This window comes from Aulonocara sp. 'chitande type north' Nkhata Bay, linkage group LG3, assembly GCF_057382095.1.
Source record: "Aulonocara sp. 'chitande type north' Nkhata Bay isolate Kocher_YH1m ecotype deep benthic linkage group LG3, A_spYH_male_GT1.1, whole genome shotgun sequence".
Classification (NCBI taxonomy): Eukaryota; Metazoa; Chordata; class Actinopteri; order Cichliformes; family Cichlidae; genus Aulonocara; species Aulonocara sp. 'chitande type north' Nkhata Bay.
The window spans coordinates 14,656,595-14,679,740 of NC_141346.1; the positions used below are offsets into that span (position 1 = coordinate 14,656,595).

Below are 23,146 nucleotides of genomic sequence, written 5' to 3' on the forward strand. Positions count from 1 at the left end.
GACAGCTCATACAAAGACAGCACTTTTAGACATTCCATAACAATTTCATACAGTTCTGATGAGAGTGGGCTAATGTTAATGTGTAGGCTTCACCATAGTTTCGAAAGCCTAAACAAAAGAAGAGAACACTTTGAATGGCAAATATGGAGGAAAATGGTTGATGCGCTCAGATACACACCTGCCTGGTGGGGAGAACATAGGATTTAAATCTTAAACAAGCTTTCTTAACCTGTTGTGCTCCCCGGTAGTGATGGGCTATTGGAACAAGGCCTCATTCACATCATTCTTTTTCCCTGATGCACAAAAATGCTATTTTTTTGTCCAGTTGCTTGGTTGTAAAAAAAAAACCCAACAAAACAAAAACACCATGTGATGAGAGGTGGCTGTCTGAAACTGTTCATGCAAAAATGTGTTATTGAGAGGCCATCAGCCAGTTAGCAAACAAAATAAACCTGATATTCCTCCTTTTCCAATATTGTAAGACCAAGTTTACAGACCATAATTAAATTATTCAGTATGACCCAAAGTGAGTGACTAAGTCCATAAACTCAGGAGCAAAGTGTTTTGGAGGTCATTTTAGAAAGCTGTTTTCACGCTAACCTCTATAGGACCAGATGTCTTCTTTTTCATCTATTGCTATCTGGTGTTTTTCATGTTAATGCAGCTTTAAGACACTTCTGCACTGGCTTTGGTTTTCAGACTTGGATGCTTTGCTCATGTTTTATACTGTCTATTTGCAGTGCCCTCTCATCCAAATATATTCACTTCTTGTTCCCAAAAAGCAACTCGGCCTCAGACGTTCTTATTTTCACTGCACTGAATGTTTATTATTTGATGAAGCCAACAGGAACACATCTGAATATGAGCAAAAATCAGACTTTAGCTTAAAAGCCATCTTGTTGTTGGGCTTCTTCTTGATCCCACCTGTGTTTGTTCTGTTGAAATCCCATAGTTGTTAAATCTCCCAATTCTTTAATCTTTGGGCTGAATGAAGAACAACACTTGGTGTATAAATGCTCAATTCACACTCTCTTTATTCTATACAACATCCACATTCTTTCTCTCTCTCAGTGAGCCTAAGTTATGACCTTGGCTTCCTGTGCAGTATGTTCTGTTCTTTCTAATCAGACAAATAAGGCCATGATTCTCTGAAAACAGTATTTCTTATACCTCAGCAGTTTAATGCATCATATACAAATTCATTCACAGTAAATCAGCAGTCTAATCCCAGTCCACGAGGGCCTTTGTCCCTGCAGGGTTTAGATCTCACCCTGGGTCAACACACCTGAATCACATGATTAGTTCATTACCAGGCCTCTGCAGAACTTCAAGACATGTTGAGGAGGTAATTTATCCATTTAAATCAGCTGTGATGGATCAAGGAGACATCTAAAACCTGCAGGACACCGGCCCTCGTGGACTGGGATTGGGGACCCATGGTCTAATGTAATACAAACCAGTCTAATAAGTGTAATAGTTATCACCTTCTTCTAAGTCAGGAGAATAATGCAAACTAAAACTACATAATAATTTCACAATCTTTAATTAGACATATAACGTGGCATAAGATAGTATAATAATCTCACATAGTTCAGAGTGAAACAGTGCGAGAGTAACGTGATTTGTTCACAGCAACATCAAACCAATTTGCCACTTTGTGAACAATCTCCCATCTACTTTTGTCTTGTTACAGGGACAGACTCAAATCTCAGGTTCATTGCTCTGTTACAGTTAGACCACCTCAGTGAGCAGGTTTCCTTTTTCGTTATATCTTTTTAACTGCACATGAAGTACCATGGAGCTGCTGTGGTACTTTGTTTCCATAACAATGCTCAGTTACTCTTCACTGTAACCAGCTTCTCCAAACAACCCCTTGACACTGTGTTGTGTACACAATGATGGACAGAGGCTAGTTTGTTTGTTAGTGAACTTGTTTATTGTGTTGATAATAAGACACGTCAGGTCAGGCAGGCTGGATCAGACATTATATTACAAAAGAACAATGCACTAAATAGCTAGCTTCTGTATTACTATGATGCATATTTTTGGATTCTTGGAGTGCGTATTCCACGTTAGAATCAGATTTATACAATATATTTAGGACCCATTCCAATACTAACACATAACTCAAAAATCTGTTGCATCGGACAATATTTCAAAAATAAAATGAAATAAAATACAAGACAGATTTACTGAGACAACAAGACAATGAACTTGTTTTATTACCCAGAGGTTGTGGATTGTTTATGCTCTGACTCCATTCATAATCAGACGATTGCATTTGTGGTTCTTCAAACATGTTGGCAACATGGAAGTTGCAGAGTGCCCTCTGGTGGACAAACTTTAGCAGTAATAACATATTTGAGAGGCATTTTTTGTGACTCTTTGTTGCTTTTTAATTTTTACTTTTCAGGCAATAGATGAAAAATGCATGGGATAACTGGCTGATATAGCAGTTCCATATACTGGGTACATATTTGTACACAAAACAGACAGAGTGGTATGTTCAATGCTGTGTCGCATTAACTGGCAGCATATTCATGCATTTATCTAGTACTTATGAGAAGAGGTATCACTTCCACATTTACATAGAGAAGACAAACTGTAAAGATACTTTCAGCTATTCCCTACTAACAATTGGCAGATAACTCTGTCTGACTCAACCCCAAAAGCATTTTGTACAGCTGGAACTGAACCAGTGACCTCTCATTCACCAAGTAAATGTGTAAAACAGCACATCAAACTAAATGTAATAATCAGTTCTCAGTTTTAAAGCTTGTTACAGGGATAACAGAGTTTGGCATAGTAACAGTGTTTATATTGACTTACATACAACCAACATACTGTTAATTTTGCATTTGACTGATTGCAGTTCAGGTAAAATCTGCATCACCTGGTTCAAAAAGCCTCTGATTATTTGTTTACACAAATAAATACCCTGAGAAAAACATCCACTAATACATAAAAAAACAAACAATGAGCAAAAAAAATAATCTAAAAAATAAATCAAAGATATGTGACCAGCTCTTGAAATGTTTAAACTTCAGTAACAGTCTGAAGAGTCTTTCATTAAAGAAACAGTTGGAGTTTGATAGATAACAGTGAGGAAACATTGGATGTTGAAGGTACATGGAACTTTCTTTGGTTTCATAATACAAACATAATTGTAACCTGTCAGACTTTATTCAGCTCACCAATCAACTTCAAACACCATCAGACAGATTATTTATCATCTATCCATCCATCCATACAGACGTGGACAAAATTGTTGGTATCCTTTGGTCAATGAAAGAAAAACAGTGGTCACAGAAATAACTTTAATCTGACAAAAGTAATAATAAATAATAATTCTATAAATCTTAACCAATGAAAGTCAGACATTGCCTTTCAACCACGCTTCAACTGAATTATTTAAAAAATAAACATTTAACCCTAACCCTTTCTTTGTCCAGGCCAGAAACAAGCCAACACAAAAATGATGGTACCCCTAGAAAAGAATGAAAATAATGTGATCAAAGGGACATGTTAATCCCAGGTGTGTCCACTAATCAGCATCACAGGTATCTACAATGTTGTAATCAGTCAGTGGGCCTATATATAGGACTCCAGGTAGTCACTGTGTTGTTTGGTGACATGGTGTGTACCACAGTCAACATGGACCAGAGCAAGCGAAGGAAAGAGGTAACTCTGGAGATTAGAAATTAAATCATGAACAAGCATGTTAAAGGAAAATGATATAAGACCATCTCCAAGCAGCTGATGTTGCATGATGATGCAACAGATGTTCCTGTGACTACAGTTGCACATGTCATTCAGACATTTAAGATCCAGGGGACCATAGCCAACCTCCCTGGACGTGGCCGCAGGAGGAAAATTGATGACAGATCAAAGAGATGGATAATCCGAATGGTAACAAAAGAGCCCAGAGACAACCAAGGAGGACACCATTGTTGAAAACAAATCATAAAAAAGCCAGACTGGAGTATGGCAAACTACATGTCAACAAGCCACAAAGCTTCTGGGAGAATGTCCTGTGGAGAGATGAGACAAAAATTGCACTTTTTGCCAAGGCACATCAGCTCTATGTTAACAGATGGAAAAATGAAGCATATCAAGAAAAGAACACTGTCCCTACTGTGAAACATGGGGGAAGCTCGGTTATGTTCTGGAGCTGCTTTGCTGCATTTGGCACAGGGTGTCTTGAATCTGTGCAGGGTACAATGAAATCTCAAGACTATCAAGGGATTCTAGAGAGAAATGTGCTGGCCAGTGTCAGGAAGCTTGGTCTCAGTTGCAGGTCATGGGTCTTACAAAGAGGACAATGACCCAAAACACACAGCTAAAAACACCCAAGAATGGCTAAGAGGAAAACATTGGACTATTTTAAGGTGGCGTTCTGTGAGACCTGACCTCAATTCTATTCTAAAACATGCAGTCTGGAAAAGGAGCCCTTCAAATCGGAAACAACTGGAACAGTTTGCTCATGAGGAGTGGGCCAAAATACCTGCATAGAGGTGCAGAAGTCTCATTGACAGTTACAGGAATCGTTTGATTGCAGTGATTGCCTCAAAAGGTTGTGCAACAAAATATGAAGTTGTGGGTACCATCACTTTTGTCCAGGACTGTGGAAGCATGGTTGAAAAGCAATGTCTATTTATTATTACTTTGGTCAGATTAAAGAAATTTTATGTGACAACAGAAGTTGGTAGCTCGATGAGAGACTCTGAGTCAATCCGTTAAAATCTTTGGGACATTTCAAAACAAGCTGCTTATCAGCAGGAAGGCTCTGTTGTTCTCTAGACTGCAAAACCAACAGCAACAAGAAGAAGCATGCTAGAAACTGTCAGACAAACCTTCAGCCCAACAGATCCATTTTCCCTCTGTCTATCCTCCTTCCCTCCATCCTGTTTGTCTCCTCCTGTCTGACCTGCAGCTGAGAAACAGGTGTGAGGTGTCAGGTAGGTGATGAGTGAAGAACAGAACAGAATCCATTTCCTCTTCAAACTGCTGTCAGACATTATCTACTGCACTCTGATCACATCACTCAGACCAGCTGCTTTCTACAAAGTCTCATCAACAACATCTTTAGAAACAAACATCAACAAGCAGGAAGCAGCTTCACCTCTGATCACACACACACTCAACTCTACTCACTCACCTGGAGGAACAACATGAAGGTGGATGGTGTTGATGTGAGTCATAGGTCCTCTCACTTGCAGGACAACACGACACTCGTATGTTCCATTATCATTAGTCGTCACATTCTTCAGAATCAAAGACACGTCTCCATCCTTCATCTGTCTGTCCTGCAGAGTGACACGGTTCTTAAAAGATGGATGCTGTTCATCTGTAATAAACTGCGCATCCTTGTAATAAAGGACATATTCTTCTCCCAGGTCAGCTCTGCTCCACTCTACAACTATGATGTTGGTGTTTGGAGCTCGACATGGCAGAGTGACGTCCTGTCCAGCTGTGATGATTTTCTGGTCTGACAGAGGAAACAACACAGAGCAGAGAGGTTTAAGGTCATCAAAGTGCAACTGTTCACTTCTACAACAGCCACACACACACTTTCTAACCATCATCACAGTACATTACATTACAACAAAAAATAATACACCTTAAAATAAAATATACATTAACCAAAAAATAATAATACTTTAATACTTACCAGACAATATACAAAAATATGTTTCTCTCATTGGTGATAAAGGTTTGTTAAGCAAAAGAGGGGCCAGATATCCTGCACATGCAGGTTTTATCTCCAAATGACCTTTGGAATTTCCATTTCAAGTCCCTGGATAATTCAGTATGGCTGCTAAATGACTTTTATACTGTGAAGCTTTAAAATAATAATGACCCCATGATTAACCACATTTTCTTTAGAAAGTCTAGTTCAGTGTCACTATCCACACCCAGGTTTGATTGCTGCCAGACCAGAATCAAGAAATCGCTTAAATAAAATTTGTCTGAGAAAGTGAAGCAGGCTTAACGATTTCAAAAGGCAAAAACATCATGCTAGGCTCTTACACCAACGACAACTCATCCAGGAAGTTAAAAAACAAAACAAAACACACAAACACTTTATAAACTGCAGGCCTCACTTGCCTTCGTTCAGAGTTTGTGAATCAGTAATAAGAAAGAGACTGGGGAAAAAACAGCATACATGGAAGAAAAGTACTCCTGACGAAAAAACAAACAAAGGCTCATCTCACGTTTGGCAAAAAACATCTTGATGATCCATTTGAGAAAATAACATAATTTCATAAAAAGAACATCATATCAAGAGTCAAACAAGGTGGTACGGTTATGGGTTGGGGCTGCTGTGCTGCTTCAAGGTTGACTTGCTTTAATTGTTGGAACCATAAATTCTGCTGAGGCTGCTGGAGTAAACTATAGCTGCAAGATGGTTGGTGTCTGTAATGGTGGTAACCCACAAACAAGATTGTGGTTTGAGGGTTACCACAGACTTATTGCCGGCAATCATCTCTGATTTTTGCGGATGATGTGGTTCTGTTGGCTTCATCGGGTGAGGGCTTCCAGCTCGCACTGAGTGTGAAGCAGCAGGAATGAGGATCAGCACCTCCAAATCTGAGGCCATGGTTCTCAGCCGGAAAAGGGTGGAGTGCCCACTCCGGGTCGGGGATGAGTTCCTGCCCCAAGTGGAGGAGTTCAAGTATCTCGGGGTCTTGTTCGCGAGTGATGGGAGAAGGGAGCCGGAGATCGACAGACGGATTGGGGCTGCAGCTGCAGTAATGCGGACGCTGCACCGGTCCGTCGTGGTGAAGAGGGAGCTGAGTGTAAAAGCGAAGCTCTCAATTTACCGGTCGATCTACGTCCCTACCCTCACCTATGGCTACGAGCTGTGGGTAGTGACCGAAAGAACGAGATCGCGGATACAAGCGGCAGAAATGAGCTTCCTCCGAAGGGTGGCTGGCCTCTCCCTTAGAGATAGGGTGAGAAGTTCGGCCATCCGGGAGGGGCTCAGAGTAGAGCAGCTGCTGCTCCACATCGAAAGGAGCCAGCTGAGGTGGTTCGGGCATCTGACAAGGATGCCCCCTGGGTGCCTCCTGGGTGAGGTGTTCCAGGCATGTCCCACCGGGAGGAGGCCCCGGGGCAGACCCAGGACACGCTGGAGAGATTATATCTCTCGGCTGGCCTGGGAACGCCTTGGTATTCTCCCGGACAAGCTGGAGGAGGTGGCTGGGGAGAGGGAGGTCTGGGCCTCTTTGCTTAGGCTGCTGCCCCCGCGACCCGGCCTCAGATAAAGCGGATGAAGAAGATGGATGGGTTACCACAGATGAAGGGAGCCATTAAGCTGAAGGAGTCCTATTGGGCTTGGTTAGCCTGTGGGACTCTGGAACCAGCAGGCTACGTGGAACACCGCTTGGCCAATGGCTGAAGGGAAAGCTCAGGTGAGGGAGGAGTTTGCGTCTGCACTGTGATGAATTCTGGCAAACTGTGAGGCAGTTTATAGGGTAAAGCAGTGCTCTACTCATTTCTCCCTCTTATTCACACATCAATTCTGTCACATTTCTACTGCAAAAGAGGGTTTTCTCTGTATTTTTGTAGTGTTTACCTGACAATATAAAATGCCTTGAGATAACTGGTGTTATCACAAAATTGTCTGCACCTCATCAGTCAACGTGTCCATCATCACTGCAAACAAGAAGGGGCTCGGAGCAGATCCCTGATATAATCCCACCACCAACTTCAACTCATGTGTAACTTCTACTACAAACCTTACCACCAGCTTTTTGTTCCTATACATGTACTCCACCATCCTCACATACTTTTCTGCCACACAGACTGTGCAGTACCACAGTTCCTCTCTTTGCACCCTATCATGTGCTTTTGCTATATCCATGAGGACTCAGTGAAGCTTCTTCTGACCTTCTCTAAACTTCTCCATCAACATTTTACAAGCAAACATCACGTTTGTAATGCCCTTTCTTGGCATGATGCCACACCTCTCTTCTTACATTCAACAACTCTGTCATGCAACAATCATGTCCCATAGCTTCATGGTCTGGCTTATCAGCCCTGTCTAGCCTCTACAGCTCTACACATCACCTTTGTTCTTGAAAATCAGTACCAGTACATGTCACACACTTCTTCATTCCTCAGGCATCCACTTTTCCAGATTGTGTTAAACAATCTGGTTCAACAGTCCACTGCACTCTCTGCTGGTGATCGCCACACTTCCACATGCTGTTTGTACCAACAGCCCTTCCTCTCTTCATCGTTGTCATAGCTGCCCTGACTTCCTGCTACTGATCCTCTTTGATGTGGGATTGGGATTAAGCATTAGTACACTGGCTTGTAGACTTGTTAACTTTTGAAGTGAAAAAATGTTTACATTTTGCAAAGTTTTTGTTGGTGTCTGATTATTTATGACATATTATAGTTGATTGCTGATTGGAGAGCTCTCTGTGAATTTGTGGGCCTAGGAGTCCAACAAACTGTAGAACCATAATTTTCACAGCCTGCAAAATGTGATCCACTGAATGTTTACCACTTCTCTTGGTGGACAATTTGGAGTGGTAGCTCACAAATGGGAAGTGGTTGGTGTAGTATTTTTTAATAAGCACTACAAGAACAGCACCTTGCTAGCCACGGTTTACACTCTCAAATTCTCAAATAGCGGTGGTTTCTGGGATCTCAAGTGAAGGAGACTCCACCCAGCCTCGTGTTGAATTCATACGCGAACACACAGAACAACTATGAAAATAATTATTTGGGAAATTAACCAGGTTGATGCTTTTTAATCTTCTTCATCTCGGAGGGCATCGCAGTTTGGTTTCTAAAGGTTAAATCTCACCTGCATAGACAGACGCGAAGACAAAGATCAACCAGCAGAGTGACGCAGATGTTCCAGCAGCCATTTCCGTATTTTTAACTTCTGATGATGATTAGCTTGTTCTAAATGTTAGAGGATTGGTACTTTCGATGTATTTCGGAATCTAAGTTTAAAGCCTGGATACATTAATTAACATTAATTATTTAATCTTTAAACGAGGTTTGAAGTCAGAACTACTTCTCCACCCACTGCCCACTCACCGTGACCAATCCACTGTCTTTTCGGAACGCAACAGACAGAGTCGGAAATCGCGAGTTCAGCTCGACCCCTCCGATAGTGAGATTGAGAGAAATCTAACAAACCCCGATTTTCTAATCACGGGCTGCAGCAGTGCATATAAACAGCATAACACTGTACAATTTATGATTTGTACAATGACTGTTGATATGTCTCGGTGAAAAAGTCATGCTAGGCGTCTTGACCAGGCTGTCTGTGAACAAGCTTTTAACTGTAATGAACGGGCAGTGGATTGTATTGTTAGCAATGGACGAACAACTCCGCTTTGCTACCCACAAAAACAAATCCTTCTGTGTCGTTTCTCCAACTAACGGTAGTGCCACAATTTTCAAGGTAACGGGAACGCAGCATCAGTCGACACACTTCGGTGGAGATACGTCATTCCCGAATTCTCCCAGCCACTGAGCGAAGATGAACCTACGTCACAGTTAATGGCGCATCTTGACCAATCAGCACTGGCTTGCAGCATTTCAAAGGTCTTTTTTACTCAGGAAATAGTTTGCGCTCCCAAAGCCGTAACACTGTAACTAACAATGGTAACCCGATTAAACTCATTGATTTTGTGGTTGAACGGTTGGGCTAAATGTTGAGGTGAGAGGTGTCTACGCAGGATTTTTAGAAACTACAGATATTTTTGGCATAACGATTGTGATAGTGATGTTCGATTCGCGAACGAATCGTTCAATACCCGAGAATCACTTTACTGACGCGTGAATCATGATTCACAAGCCCAACTGACTCATCCCTGTTGCTGTTAGCAAACTAATTCCATTAGTAGAAATATATCTAGCTTATAATTAAAATTGTGGGGGGGGGGAAACAACAGCCAGTTTCGTAACAAAAGCATTTCTGCTCTGAACTGGAAGAAAAAACCCTGAGTAGAAGCTCACATCAAGAAAATAGCTCCTCGGTTCACAGTAGCATCGCGCTGCTAACATGCTAACAACACATTTGAGCTACTCACCCCCTCCCTCCTGTGCTGAATCGTAAGCATAAGCGAATCACTCAGGACTCGCTCACCCCCTCCCTCCTGGCTCACAGCTTCTTCTTCTTCTTGGTTGGCAACCAACGTTAAGGCGCATTACCGCCCCCTGGCTCACAGCGCAGTGGACATTTAGATGAGAAAATATATATTTGACACATTTAAGGAAAATACTAATAAAATACAAATAAACAAAATAAATGTTTATTAAGCAATTTTGATTGAAAATTGCTTAATTTTAGAAATGTTTTTGCTCTTTTTTCTCTATTAAATAGTTTTTTGCTTTTTTTAAATCATTCATCTTAGCAGTGGGATTTACATGAAAAGGGAAACAAATTAAGTTTGAGTGAAAATGTAAAATTTTTGCACTCTCAGGTCAACTGACTCAGTGAATCAAATGACTCAAAACACCCGATTCACTTTGGTGAGTGACTCATTAACACTCGATTCAGCCAATCACAAGAAACCAGCGGAAGTCTCCTTCATTAAAGAAACTGTTAAAGTTTGATAGATAACAGTAAGAAAACATTGGATGTTGTAGCTACAAGGAACTTTCGTTGGTTTCATAATGCAACCATAATATTAACCTGTCATACACCGATCGCAAGAAACCAGCTGAACTTTTTTAAATCCATGTATTACATGTATAATCCATTATTAACATAGGACGATGATGATCAGCAGTGCATTGGATCCTGGTTTGTATTATGTCTCATGACAATGACGTACGAGCGTGTGACGTAGAAAAACAATTGATAATGTAGTATGACCATGCAGCGGTTAAAGCTTGGAAGTAAACTTTGAAGTTTGATTCCGTAAAAAGTGACAAAAACATTAGCGTTTGCTGAGTGTGGAGACTCTGCGTGAGAAGAAAACTTCTCTTTATGGTAAAAATTTTTTTACTTCAAATTGGAGCAAGCCTCTATAGCACGCTGCCACGGGAATATGAAATTCACAGAGAAACACCCAGATCCACCCATTGACATGAGCACTGTGGCACACCTGCACCAGGGCAAACCTCTCCTCCACTCCCCGCCCAACTCCTACTAAACATTTGGAAATAGATTTAAGAGCGTCAGGACTCCGTGCTGCTGATTGCATTTATTTTATGCTGTGTTTTAATTGAATTATTTGAAAGAGTTAGTGTAAACACACACATGTTTATTTTATATGCTGGAATATGCAGACAATAGGTTTAAATGTTAAACTTGACGCAGTGTGCATAATGTTAAGAGGCTAAAACTAATAAAACAATTAAGTTTTAAAAAGAGACTTTTTCATTTGATGATATTTTATATGATGGAGTATGCAGACAACGTAGAATGGGGCTGAAAGATCTACAACTGCTTTATTACCTATTCAGGTTGTGTATCATGTTGTTAAAAGTAACTAAGTAATAAAGTAACTAATTCCATTTAAAAATAACTAATAGGTAAAGTAAAATGATTGACCTTTTTGGAAAAGTAATCAGTAATTAGTAATGAATTAGTATTTTCAAGTAACTTGACCAACACTGCTAATAACACAGCACAATACTTGTTTTAAAACACATCCATGGATCAAGCCTGGTGGACCACATTCACTGCCTCCCTCTTAGTGTTAAGTCGGGAAAAGTGTGGCTGTTCTCACTTTAACTTGGAAATCTGATTTGAGAAGGGAACATTCCAGATTCAAATTCCATCTGGGAACTTGGAAATTTAGATTTAATCTCAAACACAGTGAGCACATAGAGCAAGAGCTGAGATAGGATCATTGGTGAATTTTATTTCTTTTTCATAGCTTTCAGATTATGCTTATTTTACGTTGCTGCTGTCCAGCCTACTCTATGTTTTTTTTATAACACACTGCACACCACCAGGTTTTCCACTGATTAAGTGAATCAGCTTGTTGGTGCAAAAATGTTATGTGTCAAACTGAGTTATCTTTGGTAGCTTGGATTGGGCTGCTTCTCCTGATTCATCCCAGGCAAATATTGAAATACAGTAAATACATGATTAGCCCTTTACTGTATCTCCTTAGAAACTCTTGTGTGTTGTTTCATGATTTAAAAATAGTTTGCTTTTGCATTTTTTGTTTAGTTTGTTTGGGGTTTCTTATGTTTCTGTTGTGTTTTGTGTGGTTTTTCAGCATCTCTTATATTTGTTGGCGTTTTCCTTAGTTGCAGTGGCCTCTCAGGGCCACAGTACAAATATTCCAGTGCATTGTAGTTTATTCACATGTTGTTAGATTTTTATAATTTATATGTCAGTTGTATCACGTGATTTTAAGCTATATGTCAGCACATGTTGTTTTCCTTCGATGTGTGCTCAAAACGTTGTCTCTTTGCTTTTGCAGCTGTCTGTTCGAGTCTTTTATGGAAAGAGAGAGACTGTTGCTCTGCCAGCCCATCATGACCCTCAACATCATCATGGTATTGGAGCTTTGATCAATGTTTCTTCGTTGACTTACAGTTTGTTTGTTTTTTAATTTTAAACATTTTCCTTTTCATTCATAACTTGCTTAGTGTTTATATTTGCTTCTCCTTGTATTTCCTTATTGCTTTATTCCCAAAGTGTGGGCCAACGACACCTGCTGGACTGTGAAGCTACTGCAGGTGAGCCACAGTAGTAACAAAATTCAGTTTTACTCACCAGTATAAATGGAGTTAGTATAATATAATTGGTAATAGGAGGTGGTTGGTGTGTAATATTACTCATTACCCTGGACCAGATTTACTGCCCTTGTATTGAAATTTGTGTCCCAGCAGCAGGTTGGTCACACATCAGCATTAACACTTTGCATATGACTGGGCAGCAATTTAGAACCAGCAGCCTGTGTTGTTGATGATTTTTTTAAATACAGTTTTAATTTCAATGTCACTTTTTTGTATTTTGATTGAAGTGAGGAATACGATCATTTTCTTTATGTGGGCCGCAGCACTCTTGACTTTATGAATGGCTGCCTTACTGTATTTAGCCTCGAGTTTTTAGTTCCTGGTTGCATTAGTTGTTCCCTGTGTTTGTTTCTCTTGTTATTCGTTGCCATTTAAGTTCATTCCTGTTTCTACGTTTCCCCGTTCAGTTATTGTTTCTCACTTTCTGTATATTTATTTTGATGTCTTCTGTTTGCATCTCATTTTCCTAGCTTTTTTCACAGCCAAATAAATTACCTATTTTTAAACTACTGCCTGTCTTTCTTGTCTGCATTTTGGTTCCTCAAAATCACCCCACCCAGGCTGCATGTATCTGGCTGTATAAACAGTACAGTGTGTATGAATGATTTGAAACTTTGGCCCATTGTCCCAGTGGAGATTTATAACTTGATTTCTACATAACCTTCATTATAGTTGCTTTATTAAGAAGTTAGTGTATAGGACTGAACTTTAATATGTGTTTTAAGAAAAATAATTCTCCTTCCAAGCCCCCCCCCCCCCCCCCCCCCCCCCCCACCCGTTTTTATATACAAGTGTAATGAGTTTCATTGAACACAGTTAAGAATATGTGTGTAAATGAGATGGAGGCAGGTTAACAGTGAGGGTTGTTTTCATCTTCTACAGTTTAGTTATTAAATCTGGTTCCTGCAGCTTCCACAGAACAACAACATGTGCCGATAATAAGTGAACATAATGTGTGAGAGAAAGCAGCCTCTCATTATAAGACACTGTGAGTCTCTGCATGCTGCCTTTATGGAGCTACAGCTGTTTGTATACACTGAACAAAAAGCTTTGTAGCTGCATACTGACTCCTGAAACTACAACACATCACACTGACACACACATTACACTTCTCTGTCTGGATTACACCAACATGTTACATCCTTGTGTGGCCGTCACAGACAGAACTACTGACTCAATATGAAAATGATTCTCAGGGAAACATTGTTATGTGTAAACCAGCCTGGAACTCCTCAGCTCTGACCCACGATTTTTTCTCATAAGGAAGTGATGTCAAAATAAGTGTTGACTCTACTAAAAAGTAGTAGAGGCAGCTTTTAGCTTTAGCCTCCATAAAACCACAGCTGTTCTGGAGAACTTTGTCCACTTTTGATTGTCTTTAAGTTGTGTTGGAGCCACAGAGAGCAAATCTTTGTTCTTCATGGAGAACTAGTGAGGCTGTTTGGACTTTCCTATGAAACATCAGTGCAGGAGACTCTCAGTACATCTGTTTACAGTGAGGACAAAGAAGCAGCAGAAACACACACAGAGAAAACATGGAAAAGATGAGCAGCAGCAAATAGTCTGCAGGAAGTTGGTGTGTGTGTGCCGTAACACTTCCTGTACAGTGACAGTTTGTTGAGCTAAAAAACTGAAAGGTGTCAACACTTACTGTTACTGTTGTTCTGAAGAGATCTCCAAAATCCTCAGAGTCGTCCGACCATCATGATAAAAAATCAAAAACATAAAATCCACTAAAATCTGGAAAGTGTAGCTTTGGTATACCCGATTGCTTTCCTGTAAATCAAAGGGTACTGGAGGAGGTTTGATGAAAAACAAGTAAAAAGTTACAAAAATAAGGAGAAAAATAAAAAGTAAAATCTGTGTGTAAAGTGCCGTCACAGCCACAAACCCAACTAACCTGTATTTCCGTATCATCCTGTTTTCTACAGCCCACACCCTGCACCTGCGTGACAGCAGTGTCCATAGCAACACCTCCTTAGCAACCACATTCCTTTCTTATCTGCTCATTCCGTAGGTGGGATTATGAGACATAAAACAAAGTGACAAAAGTGTGACAGTTTCTGTATGACATGTCTGTCCATAAATGAAGATAAAGTCTGTGAAATAAATAAATGTACAAGGTCACAATTCCAGAGTACAGTGAAGACATTTAATAAACACGGTCAGCAGTTAAAAGTACTTTCTGTTTCAGTCTTGACTCTGATCAACACAACACCGACAAAGTTCCAGTTTCAGGTTTATCTAATCATTCACAATGTCAACTCATGCACTGAACAACATGCCAGAACATTTTAAAATCTACTGATTTCTTCCTTATTATTTAACAAGACAATAGAATTTTATTTATTCACTTTGAAGAGATTAAAATATCAAAGTCAACAATAAAACGCTGACGCATACAAACACTTGAATAGTGACGTGGCTTTCCTTACAGCTGGGTGTGTATTAGATTAAACATTGATAAATCATCTTATCATGACCTGGTTGTTTTTAGTCCAAGCAGTACTGAATATGGTTTGTTATATGATATAAAGTAAAATGCTGTTGAAAGTTCTGTCTTGATATGTAGAACCAAACAGGATGAACAGGTAAATTTCTCTGTTTAAACTGTCCCAAAAAACTCTTGAGGTTCATAAGAAGGTGAAATATTTATTACTGATCAAACTAATGATGATGATGACAGATACAGACAACGATGTAAGCGCTATGTGCAGGCAAATACTACTGCAAATCAGCTTTTGTTCACTTCCAGTTAAACTGGTTTGAAGGGTATTGCACCCCGTTACATACTGCCCCCTTGTGGTCATCTTAAAAACATTGTAGAAGCTGCATGCTGCATGTAATGATGCAATGAGAATCCTTCGCAGAAAACTTAGAGGAGGTAGTGCCAGTCAGATGTTTGTAGCTGTGGGTGTTTGGACTTTTAAAGTACTTTTAAGAAATGTAATGTTCACATTTATGGCTCTAACAGTATAATTTTAGCGCTCACAGAGACAGTGAGGGGTTCCTGTTACTCATCCAATCTGAGGAAGTACTGGTTGAAGTGTTTGTGTATTTATTGTTTTCTTTTAAGTAATTGTGTATTTTATGTATATAATGGTTTTATATCATTACAAATATTTTATGTTTTGTTGTTGTTGTTTTTTAAGCTATGGACGTAAAGTCTGCTAATAAAGATTGATTGATTCATTGATTGAATGACTGATTAGAGTATTCAGTATTCAGTAATTCAGACTAAAACACAATTGCAGGTCGCTACATTCATTCTGTTTATTCACCTCTGTTATTGCCAACAAAGGTTATGTTACAAAGTATTGACTTGTATTTTTGTTATTGACCAAATACTTATTTTCCACCCTGATTTACGAATAAATTCTTTACAAATCCTACCATGTGGATTCATGGATTTTTTTTTTCACATTCTGTCTCTCACAGTTGAAGTGTACCTCTGGTGCAAATTACTGACCTCTGTCATCATTTTAGGTGGGGGAACTTGCACAATCGGTGGCTGACTAAATACTTTTTTGCCCCACTGTACGTATTACTAATATGCTAAAATATTTTTCCTTATTTTCTACTGCTCTTTACTTGCACTTTATGTCTTGACCAAAACATTTCCAACGTGGGGGACTAATAAAGGTTTCTCTTATCTCATCTTAAATACACCAACAGACTTTAAAAACAGCTGAATCTGTTTTTTGTGTTAAACAACTGCTGAAAACTCATTTTTGCACGTTAGCATTCCCTTTCACACTGGACAGTCTTTTCTATAGCTTGCTTCATGGAATAAAGGTGTCCTGCTGTACCGAGCAAAGCACAACTCAAGTGTATCAGTATTCACACATGCTGTGGTCAAAATCTTTTCACTTGCTGCTTTCATGTCTTTTGTCCTGTTTTCCTATTCTCACCCCAACCGGTGACGACCGATGGCCGCCCCTCCCTGAGCCTGGTTCTGCTGGAGGTTTCTACCTGTTAAAAGGACTTGATCATAGGGGTCATATGATTGTTGGGTTTTTCTCTGTATGTATTATGCAGGGTCTACCTTACAATATAAAGCGCCTTGAGGTGACTGTTCTTCTCATTTGGTGTTGTATGAATAAAATAGAACTGAATTGAACTGAAATTCAAATTTTGACTGCTGCATGTTGTGATGTACCTTTGCACAGCCAATAGAAAGGAAGCATACAGCTGTGCTAAGTTAAGCCAAACGATGACCAAAAATATTCTGTGCGTATGCAAGTTTAGGGAACATTCTGACACAAGTGGCTTTGTAGACCTTGGGAGGAGCAGTGTTGTGGAAACAACACTTTTACTAGCAGGGATAGTTGCAAAGATTTTTTTATGGATGAGACATACATGGTTTGAAAGGCAGCTGGCACATCTAGTGTACTTATCTTTAATGTGTAGCTTTTCTTAAAATTATGAAGCACTTTGTAACTGTGTTTTAAAAAGTCCCATGCAAATAATTACTATTTTCATCCCATTTTTGCTCTGTTACCTTATTCTTATCCTTTTCCCATTCATCTACCTGCTTTCCTGGGTGTCAGCTGCTAGTCTGTTCTTTACATCACTACCACTTTCCCACAGTGTTACACTGTAGCATCTTCTTGCCTGTCTTTTTTCATCAAATAAGCCTCTACTTTGCGTGGTTTAAATCTGTGCTTTCTGTCATTCTCCCTTTCAGACTCTTATTTGTGAAACCCTGTTAAATCCTATCACCACTGGGATTCTGTTCTCCCATAATGGGTCATCCAAGTCCAAGTTTGCCTTAAACATTAATTAATTTCTCTATCTTTAGAAATCATGTTCAGTTCTTTCAAATGATCTGTCATTACTGAAATACTAATAGAAATGCACAAATAAGTAAAAGAAAAACACTAACAAGAGGGAGTTTATAGAGCTTGTCTTGGGAAAGCAAATATGTTTGGCACAACAGCACATTCAGGTCATGAATTTGATTGCAAAAGCTTCCAGACAAGACAGGAATTTTCAGGTACTTTTTTTTAACAACCTTTCACTTTTTTTGAGAGATGTGTACTGATCTGTACTTGCTCCTTACATTTTCAAAACCGGCTTGTTACTTTTGGTTTAACGCATTTTTGGGAAGTTATTATTTCACAGCACTAAAAAGTCCATCTGCTGTATTTCACAGGGAGACAAAAGAGTGCGAGATAACTTCACTCAGAGATAGTTAAAAGATAAGAAAGGACAGAGAAGGAAGAAAAGATGTTATATTTATCTAAAGTCCATTATTGATGAATCATTTTTTTCTGAGCCTGCTCCTCTGCCTCACTGTGTTCTGCACCTGCTGGCAGCTGCCACACCGTAACCAGTGCCACCGTATGCTCTGTGGCTGCCAAGTCACTGTCTGGTCCAGCTCCAGCAGCTGCGACTGCCACACTGCCGTTTGGTTCTCCGCCTCCTGTTGATACTGGAGTGTCCAGCACTACGTCAGTCTACCATATCACACCACCACTGGACACACTGAGCTTCACTGCAGGGAGATAAGTATAGATATAGAGAAAAGATGTAAATTTAAGGTCGGTACTCATGGATCTGACCATATAGTCATATTATATATTAATTACTATTTTTGTTCTATTATTATTCTTTAATTTCTGGCTCCATTATCTAGCTCATTAAGTAGTCCTATATAATACTCCCCCCTTTACTTGAATCTGCCGGTTCAGATAGAGGGGGAGGAGGTGGAGGTGGAGAAAGAGGGGGAGGAGGTGGAGGTGGTCAACAAGTACAAGTACCTCGGGCTGTGGGTGGACAATAAACTGGACTGGTCATGCAACACAGAGCACCTGTATAAAAAAGCCCAAAGCCGACTGTACTTCCTCAGGAGGCTGAGGTCTTTTAACATCTGCAGGAAGCTCCTGAGGATGTTTTACCAGTCGGTGGTTGCTGGAGTACTTTTCTATGCTGTGGTGTGCTGGGGGAGCAGCACAGCAAAGAAGGACTCATCCAGGCTGGAGAAACTGATCAGAAAGGCTAGCTCTGTGGTCGGCATGAAGCTGGACACTCTGGTGACAGTGGCAGAGAAAAGGACATTAAAGAAACTGCTGGACATTATGAACAATGCTGGGCATCCTCTGCACACGGCCATAAACAATCAGAAGAGTCTGTTCAGTGACAGGTTGCTTCTCCCCAAGACAAGAACTAACAGACTTAAAAACTCCTTTGTCCCACACGCCATCAGACTGTTTAACTCCTCTCTGGAGGGGAGAGGGAGGGGAAACAGGAGGACAAAGGAGGGGGGAACAACTAAGCTGTAGTGCCTCTTCACCTCACTGTACAACACTTTTGTTAATAGTCAACGGTGCAATAGACCTCAATACTTGAAATGTGCAATTCACTTGTATTTTTATTCCTATTTATTCTATTTATCCCCTTCATATATTTTATTTATATATGTCTCTGTATTTATATATCTGTGTATATATATAATATTCTGCTCACGTTCTGTAACTTCTGTCGGTGCTGTGCTTTTGGAAACCAAATTTCCCAGAGGAACCGACCCGAGGGATTAATAAAGTTTTATCTTATCTCACACCTACAGATGAGGTGGGCATCTGATGATATTTTGACCTACCTTTGCTTGTGGATATCCACCAACAATATTCCTAATAACCAATCTTGTCTCTATTTTAGTGTTGTACAGATAATAACACAATGACAAAACAAGACTTAAAGATGATTCAAAGACAAATCAGCTAATGATGAGTGGTCACATATTAATATACCCTGGATAAGCCTTGCAGGCATTTCAGTAATATTTCAAGAGGCCAACACTGGACAACCGCTCAGAAAACAATGGCCATGAATGTCTGATGCTTCCTTTGTCTTATGTTTTCTTAACCAAACAACAGATAACTGAGAAGACCATGACTAAGCCTGAGTTGCAGATAAACTCCTCGTCATGGTTATCATCAGTTAGCCAGTAGCCCTGGTACATTTTGGAGAAGTAACAACTTTTGAAACATTGTTCATAACTGAAGGTCACACATTATTTCACATTCTCACTTATTTCTGTAATTTGTGAAAATTTCAAAAAAACATCAGGAAACACACATCTTAAAATAAGAGAGGGTTTCTGTCTCCTAAATCCAAGCTGGGGCTGAAAGTTAAAAAGCTAAAAGCTCTGCCTCACATGACCCACGGCGATGGCACAAGTACCCTGTACTTTTATGGGCGAGGGCTGATTATGGAGGAACAAAGGCGCTTATAACCTTTATTTAGTTTCAATTTGCGGGCAACAAGTCAGGTTGTTACAGGAAACAATTACACTGTAAGTACTCTGTACTTTCTGAGGTGTAGGCTGTATTACGGAGTGATTTAATCTTGCTTAACTTCCGGGTATTTTATAAGGAAAGTGACGAAAATTGTGCAGGACATACCGTAGCAGCTTAAGTAATTACTGCTTAAGTACTTGCTGCATAATAGATGTTTCACCTCTCTATATATATTTCATATAAATTGATACACAGAAAAAATTATACATTGACATGTACAATCAAACTTAAAGCACCAGATTCAGATCAGATCAGATCCATAACTCTTAAAAAATTAGCTTAAACAATCCATTCTGCCACTCCGCTCAAGTCTCCACTGACGAAAAAAGTGGACAACAGCAGTCACTTTCTTTTATTTATCTTCCTTCATAAACGACAGCGTCAAAACTTATCCCGATGGGCAGAGCTCCTAACTTTGCCCGCCGCTGTTCTGTGTGTGACACACGTGGCTAGTGTCTCGCCGTCCAACGAGATAGGACACTCTCCTGTCACCTCTTCATTCTCTGCCAACTGTGTTCTTTAGCTTAAAGGTGACATTCTAGCGCGTGTGTAAACAAAAACAAAAACAAAAAATGCCACACGTCACATGATCAGTGACGTCTGAAGCTTCCATTAGAACTGTTTCATTACCTGATGATTTACAAGGAAGTGAATCATTCGTGGAATTTGTGCAGAGTTGTGATTGTGAGAGAGTCTTAACGAAACAAAAATCAGCTTTTCATTATATAAATATCATTAAATCAGAATCAGCTGTATTGATCCCTAGGGGAAATTATTTTCCATTACAGTGCTCCATTATAAACAAACTGTAAAAAGACAGACAGTACACTAACTAAGAATAGCACCATATATACATGCATATATATACATAAGTCACTTATTAATAAATATTTGGAAAAGAAACATGTGTAGTTGTAGCAGCAAACAGTGTGTTAAGTGGATGAGTTGTACAGGGAGATGGCCACAGGCAGGAATGATTTCCTGTGTCGTTCAGTGGTGCTTTTCGGTAATCTCAGTCTCTCACTGAACGAGCTCCTGTGACTGACCAGCATGTCATGGAGTGGGTGGGAGGTGTTATCCAACATTGTCTTTATCTTGGACAGCATCCGCCTCTCCGACACCACCTTGAGGGAGTCCAGCTCCATCCCCACAACATTGCTGGCCTTACGGATCAGTTTATTAAGTCTGTTGGCATCTGCGACCCTCAGCCTGCTCCCCCAGCATGCAACAGCATAGAGGATCGCACTGGCCACAACAGACTCATAGAAAATCCTCAGCATTTTCTGGCAGATGTTGAAGGACCTCAGTCGCCTCAAAAAATAGAGACGACTCTGGCCCTTCCTGTAAAGTGCTGTGGTGTTTTTAGCCCAGTCCGGTTTATTGTCAATGTGTACTCCAAGGTATTTATAGTCCTCCACAATGTCAACACTGACCCCCTGGATTGAAACAGGGGTCAAGTGTTTCCTGGTCTTCCTGAAGTCCACGATCAGTTCCTTGGTCTTTGCCACGTTGAGCTGCAGATGATTCTGCTCACACCACGTGACAAAGGAGTCGACCACAGCCCGGTACTCTGTCTCATCATCCCTGCTGATGCATCCAACCACCGCAGAGTCATCAGAAAACTTCTGAAGATGGCAGGTCTCTGTGCAGTGGCTGAAGTCTGTGGTGTAGAGGGTGAAGAGGAAGGGGGAGAGGACAGTCCCCTGTGGTGCCCCTGTGTTGCTAATCACCTTGTCAGACACACACTGTGGGAGACGTACATATTGTGGTCTTCCTGTCAGGTAATCAACAATCCAGGACACCAGAGAAGCATCCACCTGCATCGCTGCTAACTTATCACCCAGGAGGGTCGGCCTGATGGTGTTGAAAGCACTGGAAAAGTCAAAAAACATGACCCTCACAGTGCTCGCCGGCTGGTCCAGATGGGTGTAGACACGATTGAGCAGGTAGATGATGGCGTCCTCTGTTCTGAGACGAGGCTGATAAGCGAACTGAAGGGGATCCAGGTGTGGTCTTACTATGGGTCGCAGCTGGTCCAGGATGAGCCTTTCCAGGGTCTTCATGATGTGGGAGGTCAATGCCACGGGCCTGTAATCCTGGGGGCCACTGGGACGAGGCGTCTTTGGTACAGGGACGAGGCATGATGTCTTCCACATCACCGGGACCCTCTGCAGACTCAGACTCAGCATAAACAGTTTATGAAAGACTCCACACAGCTGGGGGGCACAGGTCTTGAGGACAAGGGGACTCACTCCGTCTGGTCCAGCAGACTTGCCTGAGTGAAGTCTCCTCATTTGCATCTCAACCTGGTATTGAGTGAAGGTGATGGGTGGGGGAGGGGTGTCAGGAATCTCACAGGAGGCAACATGTGAAGAGAGAGGCTGGCACAGTGGTGTGGCTCTGGATTCCAGGCTGACTACAGGTGAGGTTGTGGGGGTGGGAGCAGACACTGTGGTGTCGAATCTATTGAAAAACAAATTCTATTGAAAAAAAAAGCTTTATAAAGACTTCTATTTGACTCTATTTAATACAATACAAAATACATTTTATTTTTAAAATAATATTAAAATGTAATTCTACAAAGGTCGCCGGTTCGATCCCCGGGCTCTCTGTCCTGGTCGTTGTGTCCTTGGGTAAGACACTTTACCCTACTTACCTACTGGTGTTGGCCAGAGGGGCCGATGGCGCGATATGGCAGCCTCGCTTCTGTCAGTCTGCCCCAGGGCAGCTGTGGCTACAACTGTAGCTTGCCTCCACCAGTGTGTGAATCTGAGAGTGAATGAATAGTGGCATTGTAAAGCGCTTTGGGTGCCTTGAAAAGCGCTATATAAATCCAATCCATTATTATTATTATTATTAAAATTTACAGCAATTTCATTTGTTTATTCATTGTAGGTGATAGTCTGTGGGACCCAGAAAGACTGCATACCTGCATCTCTACCAACTTCCAGTTCGTGTGAACTCCAGCCTGTTCTGTTCAATGTGAGACGTCACAGCCCTGATCAGCACTGATCATCCTAAAGTTAGAAATATCCTGTCTCAGAGTGACGCTGAAAAACTAGTTCATGCATTTATTACTTCCAGGCTGGACGACTGTAATTCATTATTATCAG

The 23,146-nt window shown here is 40.6% G+C and overlaps 2 protein-coding genes across 4 annotated transcripts in view; both read right to left on the reverse strand.

Moving 5' to 3' along the window:
• LOC147334107 (Fc receptor-like protein 1) overlaps positions 1 to 23,146 on the reverse strand; it is a 171,780-nt gene that overhangs the window by 7,776 nt on the left and 140,858 nt on the right. The gene's annotated exons all lie outside the window — the stretch shown is intronic.
• LOC147334109 (butyrophilin subfamily 2 member A1-like) lies at positions 1,927 to 14,428 on the reverse strand. Of its 3 annotated transcripts, none has more exons than XR_015128416.1 (3): positions 14,384 to 14,428; positions 5,159 to 5,488; positions 1,927 to 4,933 (listed from the first exon to the last, which is right to left on the reverse strand). XR_015128416.1 is itself a non-coding variant. In XM_086286788.1 (3 exons), exons 1-3 carry the CDS (start codon positions 8,883 to 8,885, stop codon positions 4,797 to 4,799), a joined length of 525 nt encoding a protein of 174 aa, XP_086142914.1. In that variant the 5' UTR covers positions 8,886 to 9,415; the 3' UTR covers positions 1,927 to 4,796. The 3 variants fall into 3 exon arrangements, 2 of the variants coding, with proteins under 2 accessions (XP_086142914.1, XP_086142913.1); XM_086286788.1 differs by lacking the exon at positions 14,384 to 14,428 and adding an exon at positions 8,822 to 9,415 and having other exon boundaries at positions 1,927 to 4,927; XM_086286787.1 differs by lacking the exon at positions 14,384 to 14,428 and adding an exon at positions 8,822 to 9,407.